The 17998-nt window shown below is 40.0% G+C and overlaps 1 protein-coding gene across 5 annotated transcripts; it reads right to left on the bottom strand.

The window, feature by feature from the left end:
• Positions 1–11663: 11663 nt before the first annotated feature.
• On the bottom strand, positions 11664–15000 carry LOC122660407 (CBL-interacting serine/threonine-protein kinase 21-like). 5 transcript variants are annotated; one of them, XM_043855706.1, is made up of 14 exons: positions 14647–15000; positions 14444–14506; positions 14118–14189; positions 13921–14028; positions 13732–13803; positions 13586–13639; positions 13298–13423; positions 13136–13225; positions 12856–12978; positions 12675–12776; positions 12459–12578; positions 12324–12407; positions 12162–12236; positions 11728–12073 (listed from the first exon to the last, which is right to left on the bottom strand). In XM_043855706.1, exons 1-14 carry the CDS (start codon positions 14809–14811, stop codon positions 11909–11911), a joined length of 1419 nt encoding a protein of 472 aa, XP_043711641.1. In that variant the 5' UTR covers positions 14812–15000; the 3' UTR covers positions 11728–11908. The 5 variants fall into 5 exon arrangements, with proteins under 5 accessions (XP_043711645.1, XP_043711641.1, XP_043711642.1 ...); XM_043855707.1 differs by having other exon boundaries at positions 12675–12779; positions 12862–12978; positions 14647–14999; XM_043855708.1 differs by having other exon boundaries at positions 12324–12389; positions 14647–14998.
• Positions 15001–17998: the final 2998 nt, after the last annotated feature.

Consider the following 17998-nt stretch of genomic DNA (forward strand, 5'->3'; position numbering starts at 1 on the left):
CAAGAACACGGGAAGCCAACCGATTAATAAGATAGGTTGCAGTAAGAATAGCATCCCCCCAATATTGGGAGGGAACATGGTGCCAAAACATCAACACCCTGGCCACTTCCAACAAGTGTCGGTTCTTCCTTTCAGCCACACCATTTTGGGCTGGGGTATCAACACAACTTGTCTGATGAACAATCCCATTATCAACAAGATATTTCTGAAATTGAGTCTCTGTATACTCAGTCCCATTATCACTTCTCAAGACTTTGAGAGTAGCATTGAACTGAGTTTTGACCATGTTATGGAAATGCTGAAAACAAGAAAAAACTTGACTTTTGGTGTGTAAAAGATAAACCCATGTGTGTCTAGAATGACAATCAATAAAAGAGACAAACCAACGGTGACCAGAAACCGAAGTCTTAAGACTGGGGCCCCAAACATCAGAATGTACTAAGTGAAAAAGTGAAGAACTCCTTTTATTAGAAATAGAATAAGTTGAACGTGTCTGTTGGCCAAAACACAAGCCTCACAAAAGAAATCGTTCTTATCACAATGTTTGACCAAAGTAGGAAATAAAGATGTTAAGATGCTTAAGGGGGGGTGACCTAATCTAGAGTGCCACTAATAAATTTCAGAAGATATTAAGGAATTCTGATGTAGTAGTAGTAATGGAGGTGGAGTGAGACGTCCATCGTCAAGCAGGTATAGGTCACTATGCACTTTACCCAATCCAATCGTCTTCCCAGAGTCCAGATCCTGAAAAACACAATGGGAAGGAAAAAAGGTTACTTTGCAGTTAAGATCACGAGTTATACTACTAATAGAAAGAAGGTTAGTAGTAAAATTTGGAATATGTAAAACATTGGACAAAGGAAGGGAAGGAGTGCAGTTAATGATTCCTTTTACAGAAATGGAGGAAAGGGAACCATCAGCCACCTTGACTTTGTCTTTCCCAGAGGTAGGAGAATAACGATGGAAGAGGCTAGAGGACCCGGTCATGTGATCTGTAGCTCCAGAATCAATGATCCAAGGATGGGAAGCTATAGAGGCACAATGACCACCAAACGAAACACCTGACCGAGCAAAGTGTGAACCTGAAGGAGTAGACGAAGTGGCAGTAGCTGGTGTAGTAGAGGCAGCAGCAGTGGAAGACTTTAGCACACGTAGGAATGCCTGTAAATCCTCCTGAGATAGGCCAGTGTCAGTAGTAGGGGCTGCAGTGACAGACTCAGAGTGATTGGCCTTGGTTTTTGGTTTTCGCTTGGCAACCCGTTTAGCCTCAAAGTCAGCAGGCTTCCCATGAAGTTTCCAACATTTGTCCTTGGTGTGATAAGCCTTATGACAATGCTCACAAGTAATAGTGCCGATAGTAGTACCACCCACAAAGAGAGTGCCAACTGGTGTAGAAGGAGCCGGTACAGTAGTCTGAAGGGCTGATCTGTCAGGGACAAAAGGGTGCAACATAGCAGCTCGGCGATTCTCTTCAGAGGAGACCAAGGCATAAGACTGCTTAAGTTTGGGAAAAGGGGAATGACCCAACACTTGAACACGAATTGGGTCATACTCAACATTCAACCCTGCCAAGAAGTCATAGACCCTGATTTTATCCACATGTTTCTTATAGGCAGCCAGATTAGTAGCATTATCAGGTTGGTAATAAGAGAAGTGGTCCAACTGTTGCCAAAGGTTGCGCAGAGTAGCATAATATTTAGAGACTGTTAAGTCCCCCTGAGTAGTATGAAGAACCTTCTTCCTGAGTTCATAGACCTGTGCATCATTACCAAGCTGTCCGTACGTTTCCTTATAGGCTGACCAAACCTGAGAAGCTGTATCAAAAAGGAGGAACCCATGTGCAATGTCCGAAGTCATAGAACCAATCAAATAAGACATGAGAACACCATTGTTGGCAAGCCAGCGAGTCAGGGCAGCACCTGGGGCAGCAGGCATGGGAACAGTGCCATCAATGTGGCTAGTGAGACCACGGCCAGCAATAGCAAAAGAGGCTGACCGAGACCACAATAAGTAGTTGCTGCCATCAAGTTTGATGGGATTGGGCTGAAAAGTATGATAATCTGATTTTTCATGTCCAAGTTGATTAGAAGTTGCAGTGGAATCAGCAGAGTCACCCATAGTTGCAACAAGGCTGTGGAGAATGAAAAACCAGCAATTGCACCAAACCAAGAGCTGAAATCAAGGTCGAGTGGGCCAATATGAAGGGCAAAACAGCTCCCAAAAAATCAGCAGCAGCAGAGAGATCCCTTCCACAGAGATCGACAATGTTATGGTTTTGGGAGAGAACCCGAAATTGGAGATCGATTTGGTGATGGGGATCCAAAAAAAATTGACGAAGAAGCTTGATCGAATCTGTCCAGGAACCTGTAGAGGATGTCCTTGATGAAGAGAAGAAGCTCCAATAAAAAAACAGCAACAAACAGCCCAATTCCCAAAAATCGATAATGATCAGGGTTTTAGAAAACCCTAAAAAAGAGGAATCGATTGGGAGAAGGGGTCTTCAACAACCAAAAAAGGCTTGAGGGCAGCTGGTCCAGATCGCAAATGAGTGTCCAATATGCAGAAAACCAGCCTTGATCAATGGTAGTGGTTAGGGCTTCAAAATTCTGGAAACTCCAAAAATCGCAGACAGGAACCAGCAGCAATCGAACCAAATAAATTATCTCATAAAGGGGAAAAACAGAGGTGGGAATAGGGCAGCAACTAGATCATATGATCACCTCTGTAGTGCTGCCCTTAGGAAGGGAGGAGAAGCAAAGGGGAAAAAAGGAGAGAAAAGAAATCGAGAGAAGGGGAGGAAAGAAAAAACGATAGGAAGGGGGTGGCTTTTGAAAACTTAGATCAGAGAAATTTTGGCTCTGATGCCATGTTAACAAAACAGGTTTGTGGAATAATGCTTGAATGATCAATGAGATCAGTCAAGCTCTCTATTTATAATAATAATACAAGAGATTACAAGGGGAAACACTATTCATGACACTGGTCACGTGAACAGTGTCACAACCCTAATTACATTTCTACCCTTGCTCATAAATACATAAATAAAAAATAAATAAAACACCCAAAAGACCAGAATACCCCCATGGTATCCTGTGGGCTCCGTTGCATCTCTTGGGTTACTTTGCAACCTAGAAAGGATACAAGTGTTACTATCCTCCCACCAGACGTACTATGGTGAGTATGGATGTTATTTTCCATGAAAATCTTTCTCATTATTCATCGCCACATCTTCAGGGGGAGAGTTTTAGTAAAGATGTGTTGACTCTTGAGGCTCCTCTTTAGTATGCCCAGCTTGAGTCTGCTCCTATTGTTCACACTAATCATCCTGCTCCGCCTGCTCCTGTCCCTCCCTCTACCTCGGGTGAAGGGGATCCTATACAGGGGGAGACTATGGATAATGGTGATGATGGAGTTCCTGTTCAAGGGGAGCTCACTCCAATTTAGAAAACCATTGGTGAGTTTCAGAGGAAAATAGATGATTTTAATCTTAAAGTCTATCAGAAAAGCCGTACCAGAAGCAAGCAGCTTCAATCCACTGCAACACTAGTATCCATCCAGTTACCAACCCTGGATCTAGAGCCTACTTCTCCATCTGGTAAGACCCCTTCTCCTAAGTTACTTGTTGCTAGGGCTTGTACTCAACACCCCATATCTCATGTTATCTCCTATAATTCTATTTCTCCATCTTTTCGTGCATTTTTTTCTTCTCATTCTTCTATTCATATTCCTCGGACTTGGCAGGAAGCCTTGGAAGATGGAAAATGGAAGGCAATAATGATGGAAGAAATGAAAGCCTTACAAAAAAATGATGCATGGGACTCTAGGAAATAGACCAGTTGAATATAAGTGGGTGTTTGTAGTAAAACAGAAGGTGGATGGCATTGTGGATAGATATAAGGCACGACTTGTGGCAAAGGGGTTCACTTAGACATATATAATTGATTATTAGGAGACCTTTGCACCAGTTGCAAAAATAAACACTGTAAGAGTGTTGTTGTCTTGTGCCGTAAATCTAGGATGGGATCTGCAATAGTTGGATGTGAAGAATGCTTTTCTCAATGGAGAACTTGATGAGGAGGTATACATGGATATTCCACCAGGGTTTTCATGTGACAAAACCCAAGGGAAGATTTGCTAATTGAAGTGTGCTCTTTTTATGGGTTGAAGCAGTCATCTCGAGCGTGGTTTGGCAGGTTTCACAAGGCTATGGCTTTTGTGGTTATAAACAGAGTAATGCTGACCATACTCTGTTTATCAAAAGAGTTGGTGATAAGATATCCATTCTCATAATCTATGTTGATGACATTGTAGTAACCGGAAATGATGGTGATGAAGTCAGTTGGTTGAAGAACTTTCTTGGACAGGAGTTCAAAATTAAGGATTTGGGAAAACTAAAGTACTTCCTTGGGATTGAAGTTGCCAGATTGTCAAAGGGCATCTTTCTCTCTCAAAGGAAGTATATCCTGGATTTATTGTCTGAGATTGGATTGTTAGGGTGTCATCCTTTTGGTACACCTATGGATGCTAATGTACGCTCAAGGAGGAGTGTGAACTTGTTGATAAGGGCCGGTTTCAACATTTGGTAGGGAAGCTGATTTATCTTTCGCATATGCGTCTTGACATTGCTACAATGGTGAGTCTTGTGAGTCAGTTTATGCATGACCCTTATTCTTCTCATATGGAGGCAAGATTCAAGATCTCGTCTCATCTCGCCATTTTGGGCAGGTCGAGATTTCCGAAAGATTCGAAATTTACCGAAATTTTGCCAAAATATGGTATTTTTCTGCCATATTTCGGTAGTCCATCTCGGTGGGTTTTTGGCCATATTAAGGCATGATTATTCGTGTACACCCTTATTTATGCTAAATAAACACATTTAAACCTTCATATTGCAAAAAAGTGAATTCAAAGTGGTGTTTTGGGTTTTCACCCTTGATTGACAGTACGGTCGGACCCTGATGTATAAATAATTAAATACGCATTGTATAAGTACTAAAAGACATAATAACAAATTTAAACAAAGTCATAAAACAAAAATAAAGTTAAATGTAGCCTTTAGTTTAAACTTAAACTCAAAAGTTTATAGGTGCATAAGTTCATAAGTCATAACTCATAAACTCCATAAAAGTCATTAGTTCAATACTCAATAGTCAATACACAAAGTCACAACTCACAAGTCGCAACTCACAACTCACAAGACTCACAACTGTCATAAAACAAATCCTAATAATAATTGTTATGCCTTCATGGATCGACCCTACTCATGCTCCGCTGGAGTCGACGTCCATTGCTCTCTGTCTGAAGGACATATGTAGACCACGGTATAGTTTGTGAGAAGAAATGAGTGTAGTCATCCACAATTGCCATGTAAATGAAGTCATCAACATACTGAAGGTAACCTATCCTAGGAATTTGTATGAAATATCCTGAAATATCATGATATATCACGAAATATCCTGAAATATCCCGAAATATCTTGAAATGTCACGAAATTTTGCCGAAATTTGTACCTATTCCATTTCGTATGGCCATTTCGTCTCGGTAGTGTTGAGATTTCCGAAATATGCCGATATTTTACGACTCTTCTACTATGTATGGAGGCTATTCTTCTTATTCTTCGTTACTTGAAGTCAGCTCCAGGGAAAGGGTTTCTTTTGTCTCCTCATGATCACCTGCAAATATAGGCCTACACAGATGCTGATTGGGCTGGTTCTCCTGACAGAATGTCTATCTCTAGGTACCATACCTTTGTAGATGGAAATCTTATCACTTGGTGCAGCAAGAAGCAGAATGTGGTAGCTCGTTCTAGTGCTGAAGCAGAATATCGTGCTATGGCGTAGGGTATTTGTGAGTTTTTATGGCTCAAAGGTTTACTACAAGACCTTAGTGTTCCTGTTCGTCTTCCTATGATGTTGTATTGTGACAACAAGGCAGCGATCAGCATTGTTCATAGTCCGGTACAACATGATTGTACCAAGCATGTTGAGGTTGACAAGCATTTTATCAAGGAGAAGTTGGAAGAAAGACTGGTTTGTGTTCCGTTTGTGTAGTCTGATGACCAACTAGCTGATATTTTCACCAAGGGACTGCCTGGCAGATTGTTTCATCCTATTTTAGTCAAGTTGGGCATGTTTGACATCTATGCTCCAACTTGAGGGGGAGTGTTGAATTATGTACACCAGAATACCGTGGGGGTATTTTGATCCTTTTAGGGTTTATTTTATGTACAACTGACTTTCTTAATAGAGCCGACTATAGTAGGGTTATTTCTGTCCAATCTAATTTCATTCCATTCATTATAAATAAGAGGCTTGGGGTGGTCATGAGATCATTCAAGCATTACAGCTCTAATTTGTTCTGCTAACAATATATTTCTATCAATTTTTTTATATGTTAGATAGAATGGCCCGATCTACATCTCCACGGAGTCGGATTATTTTTTGGGTAGTTGAATTATTTTTTTTTAATTTTCTGTTAAAAAGAAAATGCATTTTCGCACAACAATTTTGAAAAAAAAAAAAGGGTTATGACTATTGTTTGGCTTGAAATTTCAGGAGGTAGCTATCCCACAAATCTCTGAAGATAGACCACTAGCTACTTGATTTGGTAACCCAAAATCAACGAAATATTTTGTGAAAATTAATAGGAGGTAGAATAGGTTCAGACTTGGTCTCAGGTTGGGGACTGACAGATGGGTGATCTGGAGGAGATGAGACTCCAGGGCTTAAGTCGCCCCTAGGTGAGGGATCAACACCCAGAGCTTCAGGAAGGAAACGAACAAGATGGGAGAGGTAAAACTCTCTCTTGCTGATTGCAACGTAACATTAAAACAGAGCACAGTTAGTAAGGGAAAATAATGGGAAGAAGAGAGAAGAACTAGAAGAAAGTCGGAGGAAGAAGATTAACTGTAGTGGAGAAAAGAGAATACCACCCCTGACTTGAGAGAGGTCAGAGGAGTTGATGACAATAAGAAGGAAAGGAAAAAAGGGAAAAAAAGAAGAGGAACACCCCCAGAGGCCAGAACACACGCACAACAATCACAAAATTTCAACTCGGTGAGTGGTTACAACTGTATTTAACTGCTAACAATCTAAACTAGAATAGGAAACTGACTACTCTATGGTAATCTAAAATAGAAAACAAATTCAAATCTAATTGGATTCTTACCTTCCTACGATTCTATCAACATGATAAAAGGATAAAACAAAATATAAAAAATAACCCAAAAAAAAAAAAAAATCCTTAAATCCTATGTTTAACCACATCAACTCTCCCACTCTTAAAAAAACTCTACTCCGTTGAGTTATGTATCGAACTTAAGATACCCTTGTAGTGATCTTGATCCTGATGTGATACATATCTCGGGGAAAGATGGTTGAGTTGCAAATCCATGAGTGAGGAGGAGAGAATGATCCATAAATGTAGGAGAAGAGTACTGTGGTTGTCGAGGCATATCCATCAATGTGTGAGACAACATAAAAAACGTACGCTCTCCTTGTTTCACCTTGATGGTGTTTCGTGCACCATCATATAGTATAGCGGCCTCATGCTTCCACGGTCATTCTAAGAACACGTCACAATGCTCTAGGGGACTGACTAGGCAAGGCATTTGGTACTGAAGGTTCCCAAACTGTAAGTTAAGACATACAATTGCAATGACCTCTTTTGTAGCCTTAGGTCTTAAACTTAGCACACAAATTTTCTTGCTGCTCTCATGGAGGTTAAGTGCCCAAGCAAGTTCTACAGTGATGAGGTTGGCTTCTGTTCTGTTGTTGACAGCTGTATGTATTGTCGTCGAATCCTCTCCATAAGACTAGCTGAGTTACTTTTAACCTCATCATCATCAACATCATCAGGCTATCATTTGGATCAAGTGTAATAAGTTCAGGAATAGCCACATCTTCCTTGTTCATATTTGCCATCAACTACTCAACCATAGTAAGGACGGGTTTGTTGGGACACTTGTTGCCAAAGTGACCTTTTTTGCCACAACTGTGACACACAGTGTTCCTTAGCCACTTATTTCCCTTGGAGATTTCTAACTTTTTTTTTTCTCAATTTTGTGGGGCTCAGCTTTCCATTTTTCAGTTCTAGGTGCAGACCTGTAAGCTGAAGAAAACTTGATCATCTCTTTCAAGCGTAGTACTATATCTTGTGATATATCGGTATCTCGGGCCTACCGAGATATCCGAAATATTGCATTTTTTCTGCAATATTTCGGGAGTCCATATCGATGGGTGTTTGGCCATATCTAGGCCTGATACTTCATGGACACCCTTATTTAAGCTAAATAAACACATTTAAACCTTCATATTACAAAAAAAACGAACTCAAAGTGGTGTTTTGGGTTTGTTCCCTTGATTGACTGTATACGGTCGGACCCTGTTGTATAAAATAGTTAAATACATATTGTTTAAGTACTAAAAGACATAATAAGAAATTTAAACAAAGTAATGAAACAAAATTAAAGTCAAATGTAGCCTTTAGTTTAAACTCATAAAGCCATAAGTGCAGAAGTCATAACTCATAAACTTCATAATAGTCAATAGTTTAATACTTACACAAAGTATTTCTACGAAATTTACCGAAATGTACCGAAATTTACTGCTCAATACACAGTATTTCTACGAAATATACCGAAATTTGAAATTTTTTCATTTCAGAAGCCCATCTCGTCTCGGTTGTGTTGAAATTACAGAAATTTATCAAAATTTCGGCGATATTTCGCGAAATTTTGTACCATGCTTTCAAGTGATTGTACTTTTCTTCAGTGGTCTTGGCATATGCAGCTGCCACATTGACGAATCGGAAATCCCCGTTAGCAAGCTCCAACCAGATCTTGGTGTTCAGCCCACTAATGTACCTAAATTCCTGTTGCTGGCCCATCTCCTGAAGTTTACATCAGAAGGACAGCTTATGAAACTCCATGATGCAGGTATTCACATTTTTATTGCCTTGATGGAAGTTGACCATTTTGTGGAAGAGTATCTTCTCAAAATTCAGAAGTACAAAATTTCGTTCTCAATATCTGCTTTATAACCTCCCAATTTGTGACGGGTTGAAGTCACCTGATAATCCTTGACTTCAAAACATTATCCCACCACAAAGAAGCATAAACAATGAACTTGGTGAGATAAGCTCGTACTTCTTGTCATTTGGAAAGGACTTGTAGGCGAAAATCCTCTTGATTTTAGTCAACCAATCAAAATTATCTTCGGGTCACTTCTCGCCGTCAAATTTTGGAACCTCAACCTTGATGCCGTATTCCCTGTCTGAGAACTGCCATGTGACCTCCTGGGGAATAACTGGCTCAGGTTGTTGTCTCGGAGGTATATCTGCAATCCACAATGTACCTAACTGGGGAACTGGTGTAGACTGTCTTCCTTGGTCCCTCTTGTTGATATTTGGGCTCTCCAAATTAAATCAACCTTGGAAGTGAGAGCTGCTATGGCTGGCAAAATTTTCTGAGGCTTGGATTCGGAAAGTCCATGTACTGGTCAAGTTTCGCTTCAGTCTTTTGTGATGTGTGAGGATCTTGTCATGGTTAGAAACTGCAAGAAATTCGGATTTGATACCAATTGATGCAATTCCGGGTTCAATAACCTTGATTATAAGTTCACTATGGGCCCACCAGATTAATAAAATTCAAATTAAGATTTCAGTGGCAAATCGTAATTTCTGAAGCAAGATATGTCATTAAAAGTAAGTAAATCGTAGCTGGGATATATCTGGAATTAAAATTTTAAGAGAATGGACTATTCTGGAAGTTAAAAAAGAGGGAATAAAAATAAGTTAAGTTTAGAAACAGGGGGTTTTGATTGATTAAGGGAAATCAGTCCTTGTAAATTTTGGAAACCTGCTTTCTTCTGCTCCTCAACTAAAATATAATCACACAGAAATCAGATGTGCTTTCAGTTGAACAAACTCTATCAATAGCCCTCTGTTTGGTCTGAAATTTCAGGAGGAGGTAGCTATCCCACAAATCTCTGAAGATCGACCACCAGCTACTCGCTTTGGTAACCCAAAATCCATGAAGATTTTCTGAAACTTAAACACGCGGTAGAATAGGTTCAGAGTTGGTCTCAGGTTGGGAACTCACAGCTGGGTGATCTGGAAGAGATGAGACTCCAGGGCTTAAGCCGCTCCTAGGTGAGGGATCAATGCCCAAAGCTTCAGGAAGAAAACGAACAAGATGAGAGAGAGCAAACTCTCTCTTGCCGATTGCAATGTAACGTTAAAACAGAACACAGTTAGTAAGGGAAAACAATGGGAAGAAGAGAAGAACTAGAAGAAAGTTGGAGGAAGAAGATTAACAGCAGTTGAGAAAAGAGAATACCACCCCTTATTCGAGAGAGGTCAGAGGAGTTGATGACATTAAGAAGGAAAGAGGACTCAAGTCTATGGTAATCTAAATAGAAATCAAATTCAAATCTTATTGGACTCTTACCTTCCGACAACTCCATTAACATGATAAAAGGATAAAAGAAATTACAAAAAATAGCCCAAAGAAGTAGATCCTTATGTCCTACGTTTAACCGCATCATTGATCCTTAAGTGTTGATCTGGATTGGTCCCAGCTGATCCCAAAGAAAATTACAAAAAATTACCCAAAGAAATAGATCCTTATGTCCTACGTTTAACCGCATCATTGATCCTTAAGTGTTGATCTGGATTGGTTCCAGCTGATCCCGATCCGGATCTCCCAATGCTGATTGGGATCACCCTATGGTTAATACCAAGGTTTAAAGTATCGGTATCGGGTATCGTATCAGTCGGGCGATTTTAAGAGACGTATCGGAGATATGTATCGAATGGTGCAGAAACGCATGAAAATGGTCAAAATACACATGGAAATACACTTTTGGACACAAAAAACAATATAAACAAGCAATACATAACATATATCATGCATAAATACTAAAATGGAGAATACTGTATAACCAGACAAGTGCGTTAAATTGAAATTGTTATAAAAGAGATGTTTCTTACATGTTGTAATTGTCAATAGCCATGAAGAGTATTGGATGATGCAAATGATGATGTTGTAGCACTCTTTGATTCATTTTTGAGTCCAAAAGTGTGAAAAACCAAGATTAAATGCAAGATTTTAATCTCTTGGTCGAGAGTTTTCCTTCATTTTTCTATTAGAATGAGAGTTGTATCGAGTCTGTGAGTGAATATGGCTTTTTATGGAATGTATCAATGGTATCGATATGTATCAGTATGTATCAGTATGTTTCGAGCCGTATCGGTCGATACGTATCAATACATATCGATACGTATTAAACCACCCACATAATCCTTTATTGGATGTATTGATATGTATCGATACGCATCGGTCATATCGTATCGGTCCATATCGGCCGATACATTTTGATACAACCTGAGACGGTCCATTTGTATACATGGGTTTAAGTGTTGCCAGAGGATATCATGGACTTCTTGTGGGCTTGAAATCTGTACCCCTTGGGAAAATGTGAAGTATTAATTGCTGAACAGAAAAAACCTCTACACATTATTTCTTGAGTCTATACAAGTGACTACATCATTATCAGGACTCCGCATCGAGCTATCATTTTGGAAATATTTCAGGGAGATCTTCAGAGATTTAGACATTCAAATGCCCGGAAGAAAAATTTACTTCTTATATCCTAAAATTAAATTTTACAAGATGTCAAAATTATAGGAGCAAGCGAAGAACTATGCAAACAGCTTCCTTTGGTTTAATAAAAAAAGAATCTCGATCTTGAATACGTATAGCCATCCTTAGTATTCTCTCTCTCATGTTGCTTCAATGCTCTAATTTGAAGAATGGGTTGTTCCGCCGCTATGCAATATACATCTTTGTTTTCTATGAACTGTCTGGAATCATAATCAGTAAGGATTGAGCTGAAGAGAGACCAGTTTGTCAGGAGGTATTGTAGCCACAAGGTTCTTCATCCTTCTTGTTCTCTTCCCATTCTGAACTACATTCACTCTGTTTACGATCATCAATAATGGTTGCGCTGGGCATATTTGATTCGGATCTTTCACTGGAGTTCTCGATCAGCAGATTTGATAAGCTTTTGCAGAACTGGCGATTTTTGTCCGATTAGCAGTTAGTTAGTACATTTTACGAATTGCATCCATACAAACAATCCGCTATGCAAGGGGTTTGTTACCTCATTGTACACTCGGAGCTCCCCTGCGGATTTTGATATTTGTATCACACAATGTGTGGGTGTCACCTCGATCACCTAATTCGATAATACTGTTTATGAGACCATACAGTGGGGACACTCAACTGTTTTATGTTGCAGGACGAATATAGAGATTTATTTTACCTCAGCTGATAGGTTGAAATATGATCTAGGACAACTCATCAACTTTTGTTTCTGATGAATTTTCACCTGAAATTCGAAGAACTGCTTAAATATGAAAGAATCCTGTTTGAACATGACGGAAATTGTGTAAATTACCTTTGAAATGTTCATTCTTTCAACTGAGAGACTGACATCTTTTGCAGCAACTTCAATTTTCTCTATGGTCTCATTAATTGGATGCTTGGAACCAAACCTTGTTCTCTGTTTGTCCTCATCCTTGAAGAGAGAATGCTCACACAAAATTAGGAATTGGAAGAATAGGGGGAGTGTGTATGACTGAATTTTTGAGCTCTATCAGATATTGGCAGTTACCTGATTTTCAAAGAGACCCGACAAATCAAGGTCACTAGACATTGCTATAAGCTGGAAAGCATTGATGAAACTTGAGGATTTGGGCATCCCTCTTTGGTTCTTTCTCTGCATTGATTTTGAGTCTGAATCAGATAATGAGTGTCTATCATGTTAGGATGAAACTCTAGCGAGATTCCAGTGCCCTTACACCAATCCCATCAAATGCTGCAACATTAGCCAAGCTGATTTCGTATTCAATTCCTCCAGAAGGCTCATAGCTAGTTTGGAACCACTCATCTTGTAGAATCTCTGCTACTGTCATCCGCTATAGTGAGAAATGAGGAAGTTACGTGCATAGTTCATATCAACTGAACATGTGTTTTTTCGGAGGAATGGTTCATTATAGTGAGAAATGAGGAAGTCACTCGCATAGGTAATATCAACTGAACATGTTTTTCAGGAGGAATAGTTTGTTGATTTACCCGTTTAGGCATTGGCTCAAGGATCCTGAAAAGTAGTTTCCTTTGGCTTGCTGTAAACCACTCTGGACATGTGTACTCAGTTCTGGATATCTTTTGTACCAATAAATATATTAGCATTGTCGACATTTGCATACAAATAATCTAATCTCTCTAGAAACTTACCTTTCTGTATAAGTTCATTAGGTTTCGGTCATCAAAGGGTAGACGACCAGCAAGTAATTCGAACAAGATTACTCCACATGACCAAATATCTGCAGATGCTCCATCGTACTTCTTGTAGGCAATTACCTGTCAACAACAAAGTGAACACCAGTCTTGGGGTTGAGAAAGTCCAATTTTGTTCTATTGTATTAAGGATTTGAACTGCTTTCTATGTCAACAAATTCAAATTTTCCTCAAACAAGACGCAGGAAAGTTTATGATATTCAGAAGGCTGATATCTCTGCTTACCTCAGGAGCTACATAGCATGGAGAGCCGCAAGCGGTGGATAGCAAGTCCCCGGGCTGTTCATTTGAATTTGCCAGTTCCTCTTTGAAGTTATGTCTAAGGACTCTGATTAGATAAAGATCATATGAAATTACATATTTGTTCTTACCTTCCGCAAGGCACTGAGTCCGAAGTCTGAGACTTTCAAATTTCCTTTTCCATCCAACAGCAGGTTTTCTGGCTGTTTAGATCATGCAATGATATCCAGGTTAGGTTCATTATTTTCTAACTTTTCAGCCTTTGAAGAGCATCACTGAAAGATAAGAGGTGATTCTATTAATGGAGTTGAGAGTCGGACTTTCAGATCTCTGTGATAAACACCCCTGCTATGACAGTAGTCCACCGCATCAATCAACTGCTGGAAGTATTTCCTAGCTTCTCGTTCGTCGAATTTTTGGATATATGACTGGCAGAGAAGCGAAAGCAAACAGTTTGATAACATGCAATTTAGAACCCCATTCTTATATTTCAGAGGTTTAAAGAGAAGAAAACTACCAACTTGTCTGAGAGTTGGCCTCCTGGCACATATTCCATTATTATGTAGATTTTGGTCTTGGTAGCAGTAACCTGTAAATGAAAATTCAACATAGATTATGATTCCTGAAAAATGAAAGTCAATTCCCCAAAAAAAATGCAGCGGAAATGCTCCTCCCTGAGGGCTGTAGTCCTCCTTTGTCTGCTCTTATAATTGAACTTTGTACAACTGCTGTGCTATCCTAGGTTTAATTTGCATTACTACGATTGGGGGGGGGGGGGGGGGATGATCAAGAACAAGGATGGACCACAGATACTGTCTTATCAACCAAAACCTCTGAACAAACCTCGTAAATTCGGACAATGCTGGGGTGATGCAGTAGCTTCATTGTACTTATCTCTCTCTTTACCTGAAAAACAAGGTAGATTTGCTAAGTTTTGAATAACATAGAATACTGAATGTGGATCAAAGAGGCCAGATCCCAGGTGCTAGAGAGCCACTAACTGAAACAAGATGGAGGCATGGAGCAATGATGACTTGGTAATTTACCTGTTCCATTAACTTGTTTTCCATGACCATCTGCTTATCGATGATCTTGACTGCAACATGCTGCCGTGTAACTGTGTCCAAAGCCAGTTTAACCTTGGCAAAGGTACCTTCACCAATGGTTTTACCAAGCTGGTATTTTCCAATAGTGGTAGCTGCAAAACCCATCAACAGACTTTCCTGAAGGTATCGCTCTTTCTTCTCCTCCGTCACCCTACCGCTAATCCCAATTCCTTTGCCTGTTCTTCCTATTATTTTCTGCTTAATCCTGCAAACTGAAGTAGCTAGAAATGGATTCTAAGTTTCTCCTTTGTATGCAGATCTTGATCTCCTTCCAAACTCCTTGCCTTTGACTTTGGCCTTGGAAGTGTGTGTAGAATTGCTGAACCCAACTAGAAATTATATGGTTATCAAGTTTGAAAGCCAAAACTTTTGATTTTGATTCCTGCGTGTACGTGTAATGTAACCAAATTAAAGGTTTGAGCTGATAAAGAAAGAGAGTTTGATTTGAGTTGGGTTCCTTGATTACTATTGCCTGAGAAGAAGAAGGGTGACAGTTAGTTGAGAAGACAGGGAACGTGTGATTTGAATGGAAGGTTTCAACTAGTACCACTCTCTACTCACCATATATACATTTGGGAATTTTACTTAGCAAACAAATGGATTATTTTATTGATACTTATCAGAATTGACAAGTACAAAAGGCAAAAAATAGGATTATTTTAAACTTTCCCAGCCACTCTTCCTACCCCTTTACCAACCTTCCAGGAAAGAAAAAGTATCAATTTAATCAGTTATCCTCACTAGGTGGTAGACTGAGTTATTACCAGTTTAATTAATGCAATCTCGTTCTAAACATTATTATATACATAAATTTAATATTAACAGTTGTTAATTTATTAGTAAAAAATTTCTTGTTTGTGATAACTTCATTTAAAATTTTGATTTAAGTTTACACAACTACAGTTGTGATGAACTTGCCTCATCTTTATTCGTCGATTTATTGTTAATAGTTTGATCATTAAGATTACAATGTTCCTTTTATCTTTGCCGCTCTTCTATCTATTTTTGGAATATTATTATGATTATCTACAACGCATCCGGATCCAGATTCTGATTTATATGATGGGACGGAGGAATCATCCAAAGCGCACCACCCTGATACTACCACACTTGGATTTACGGACAAAATCGTATAGAAGAGGCAAAGCGTAAATAGGCTGCCCTAATTCTAGACCGGGACTTATCCCCAATACGGTTAACTCGATTTAGGGTTGATTGGATGCCTATGTTACGATCTGCAAACTGCACTTTGTTAAGAGTAACTCGTTGGATTGATATCCAATTCCACCAACAGCAAAGACAGTTGGATAGGTAACCCCAACAGTTGCTTCAGCTGCAATCACCTAGAAGTTAAGAAAAGGCTCCTGTCCTGCAGTGGCGGGAGCTGGAGCGTCCAACCCAGCAAAACCACAGCAAAAATAGGGGTGGGGTGGTCATTTCACAGGTGGGTTCCACCTGGGCCCCACATGTGAAATGACCACCCCACCCCCTATTTTCAGGTGGTTTTGCTAGGTTGGATGCTCCAGCTCCCGCCACTGCAGGACAGGAGCCAAATCCATAGAGTTACACCTACCTGACAGCACGTGGATCGATAGGGCGGGCGAAGCACGAAGGGATTGACCAAAGTGATTTACTTTGGATTTTTTTTCATAGAAGTAGTATTATTGAGGAAAGCGTAGGACCACTTCCAAAGTGCAAACCCTTTTGTTTTTTTTTCTTCTTCCTTTCTGGTAAAAAAAAAATGCGAATGTGGAGCTTGTTTCATAATAAAACAATAAGAAAAGAACATTTTCAAACATGGCGGGTATGCGCACATGAAAACATGGTAGCTACCGTTCAATAGGAACAGAAATGGTATTATAGAGCAGAAGAAGATCGCTACCAGTGACCAAGTCTGGTGGGGTTATTGCTTTCATCACATGTTTCACCCTGATTGGGATGGAATCCCTATCATTGGGATTGTGACAGAGTTATCTTTGGTTATCCAGTTTGAATCCGTTTGTTTCCGATGTGGTTTCTCTCCTGAGATCCAAGCGCCTAGGGAGTGCCCAGTGAAACATCCAATGGCTGATCGTGTGTGTGTCGAGATGCACATGAGGTCCTACGTTGTTTTTTTTTTTTTTTTTTTTTGATAATAAACTTTATTATCTAAACCCACGGGGAAAGAGGACCCCATAGGCCTCAGAGTACAAAAGGGGGCAAAGAAAAGGGGGGGGGGGGGACTGAGTTCCAGAAGCCATCACCCTGGCTCAAAGAACCAGCTTTAGCTAGGGCATCAACACAGAAGTTCCCCTCTCTTAAGGAGTGGGAGAAAAGCACATAGTCAAAGGAAGCACAGAGAGCAAAGCAGTCCTCAATAATAAACCGCAGGCACCACGGAGTCGTACAAACCGCCTTCTGAAGAATAGACACCACTAGCAGATTATCAGATTCTACACAAATGCTCCAGAGACCTCTATGCCTGCTGATGAAGAGCGCATAACAAACTGCAAGAGCTTCCACAACACAAGGATAAGTAACTCCAATGCCCTTAGCAAACCCGAAGAGAAATCTACCATCACTGTCGCGTCCAACACCACCAATACCAAACCATCTAGGATTACCTCAACTAGCACCGTCATCATTAAATTTAACAAATCCTGTAGCTGGTGGAGTCCACCTAGCCGATCTCTCCCTTCTAGCTGTATGGGCCGGCTCAACCTTGAATTTCTAGACCCAACGAGTTGCCTTGAAAACAATTGCTTCTGGAGTAGAGAGTGACCGTTTGAAAGTGTAGGAGAGATAGGACACTCAAATGTGCCATAAAGTACTAAAGACAACAGGCAAATTCAAGTTACAGTTACTCTGAGAAGTTGCTGCCCTGCCTATGTTGTCCACAGCGTGTAACAAATCAGCTTTGATACTCGTCCAGCCATCGATAGGGTTCGGGTGCATACAAGCCCAGATAGCCTGAGAAAATGGGCACGAAATAAATAGGTGATTCGGGTTCAGGTTTTGCTCCCCACATCGCTGACAGTGCGTCGGAAGGTTCGCCAATCTACTGCTGAGGTGGTCCACCGTAGGCAGTCAACCATGAAGCAGCTTCCAAATGAAGAAAAGCGTTTTGGGTGCCATGTGAACATGCCACATCTTCAACCATACCAAGTTATCAGGTTGCAACCCATCACTGATCGCAAGTCTATAAGCCAAGGATATCGAGAAAGTACCTATAGATGTATAGAGCCAAATATAATTATCCGCCCTCATAGTCATTGAAAGAGGGATGGATAGAATACTAATCGCAATGTCTAAA

The sequence above is a fragment of the Telopea speciosissima genome, chromosome 4, assembly GCF_018873765.1.
Source record: "Telopea speciosissima isolate NSW1024214 ecotype Mountain lineage chromosome 4, Tspe_v1, whole genome shotgun sequence".
In the NCBI taxonomy this organism is placed as follows: domain Eukaryota; kingdom Viridiplantae; phylum Streptophyta; class Magnoliopsida; order Proteales; family Proteaceae; genus Telopea; species Telopea speciosissima.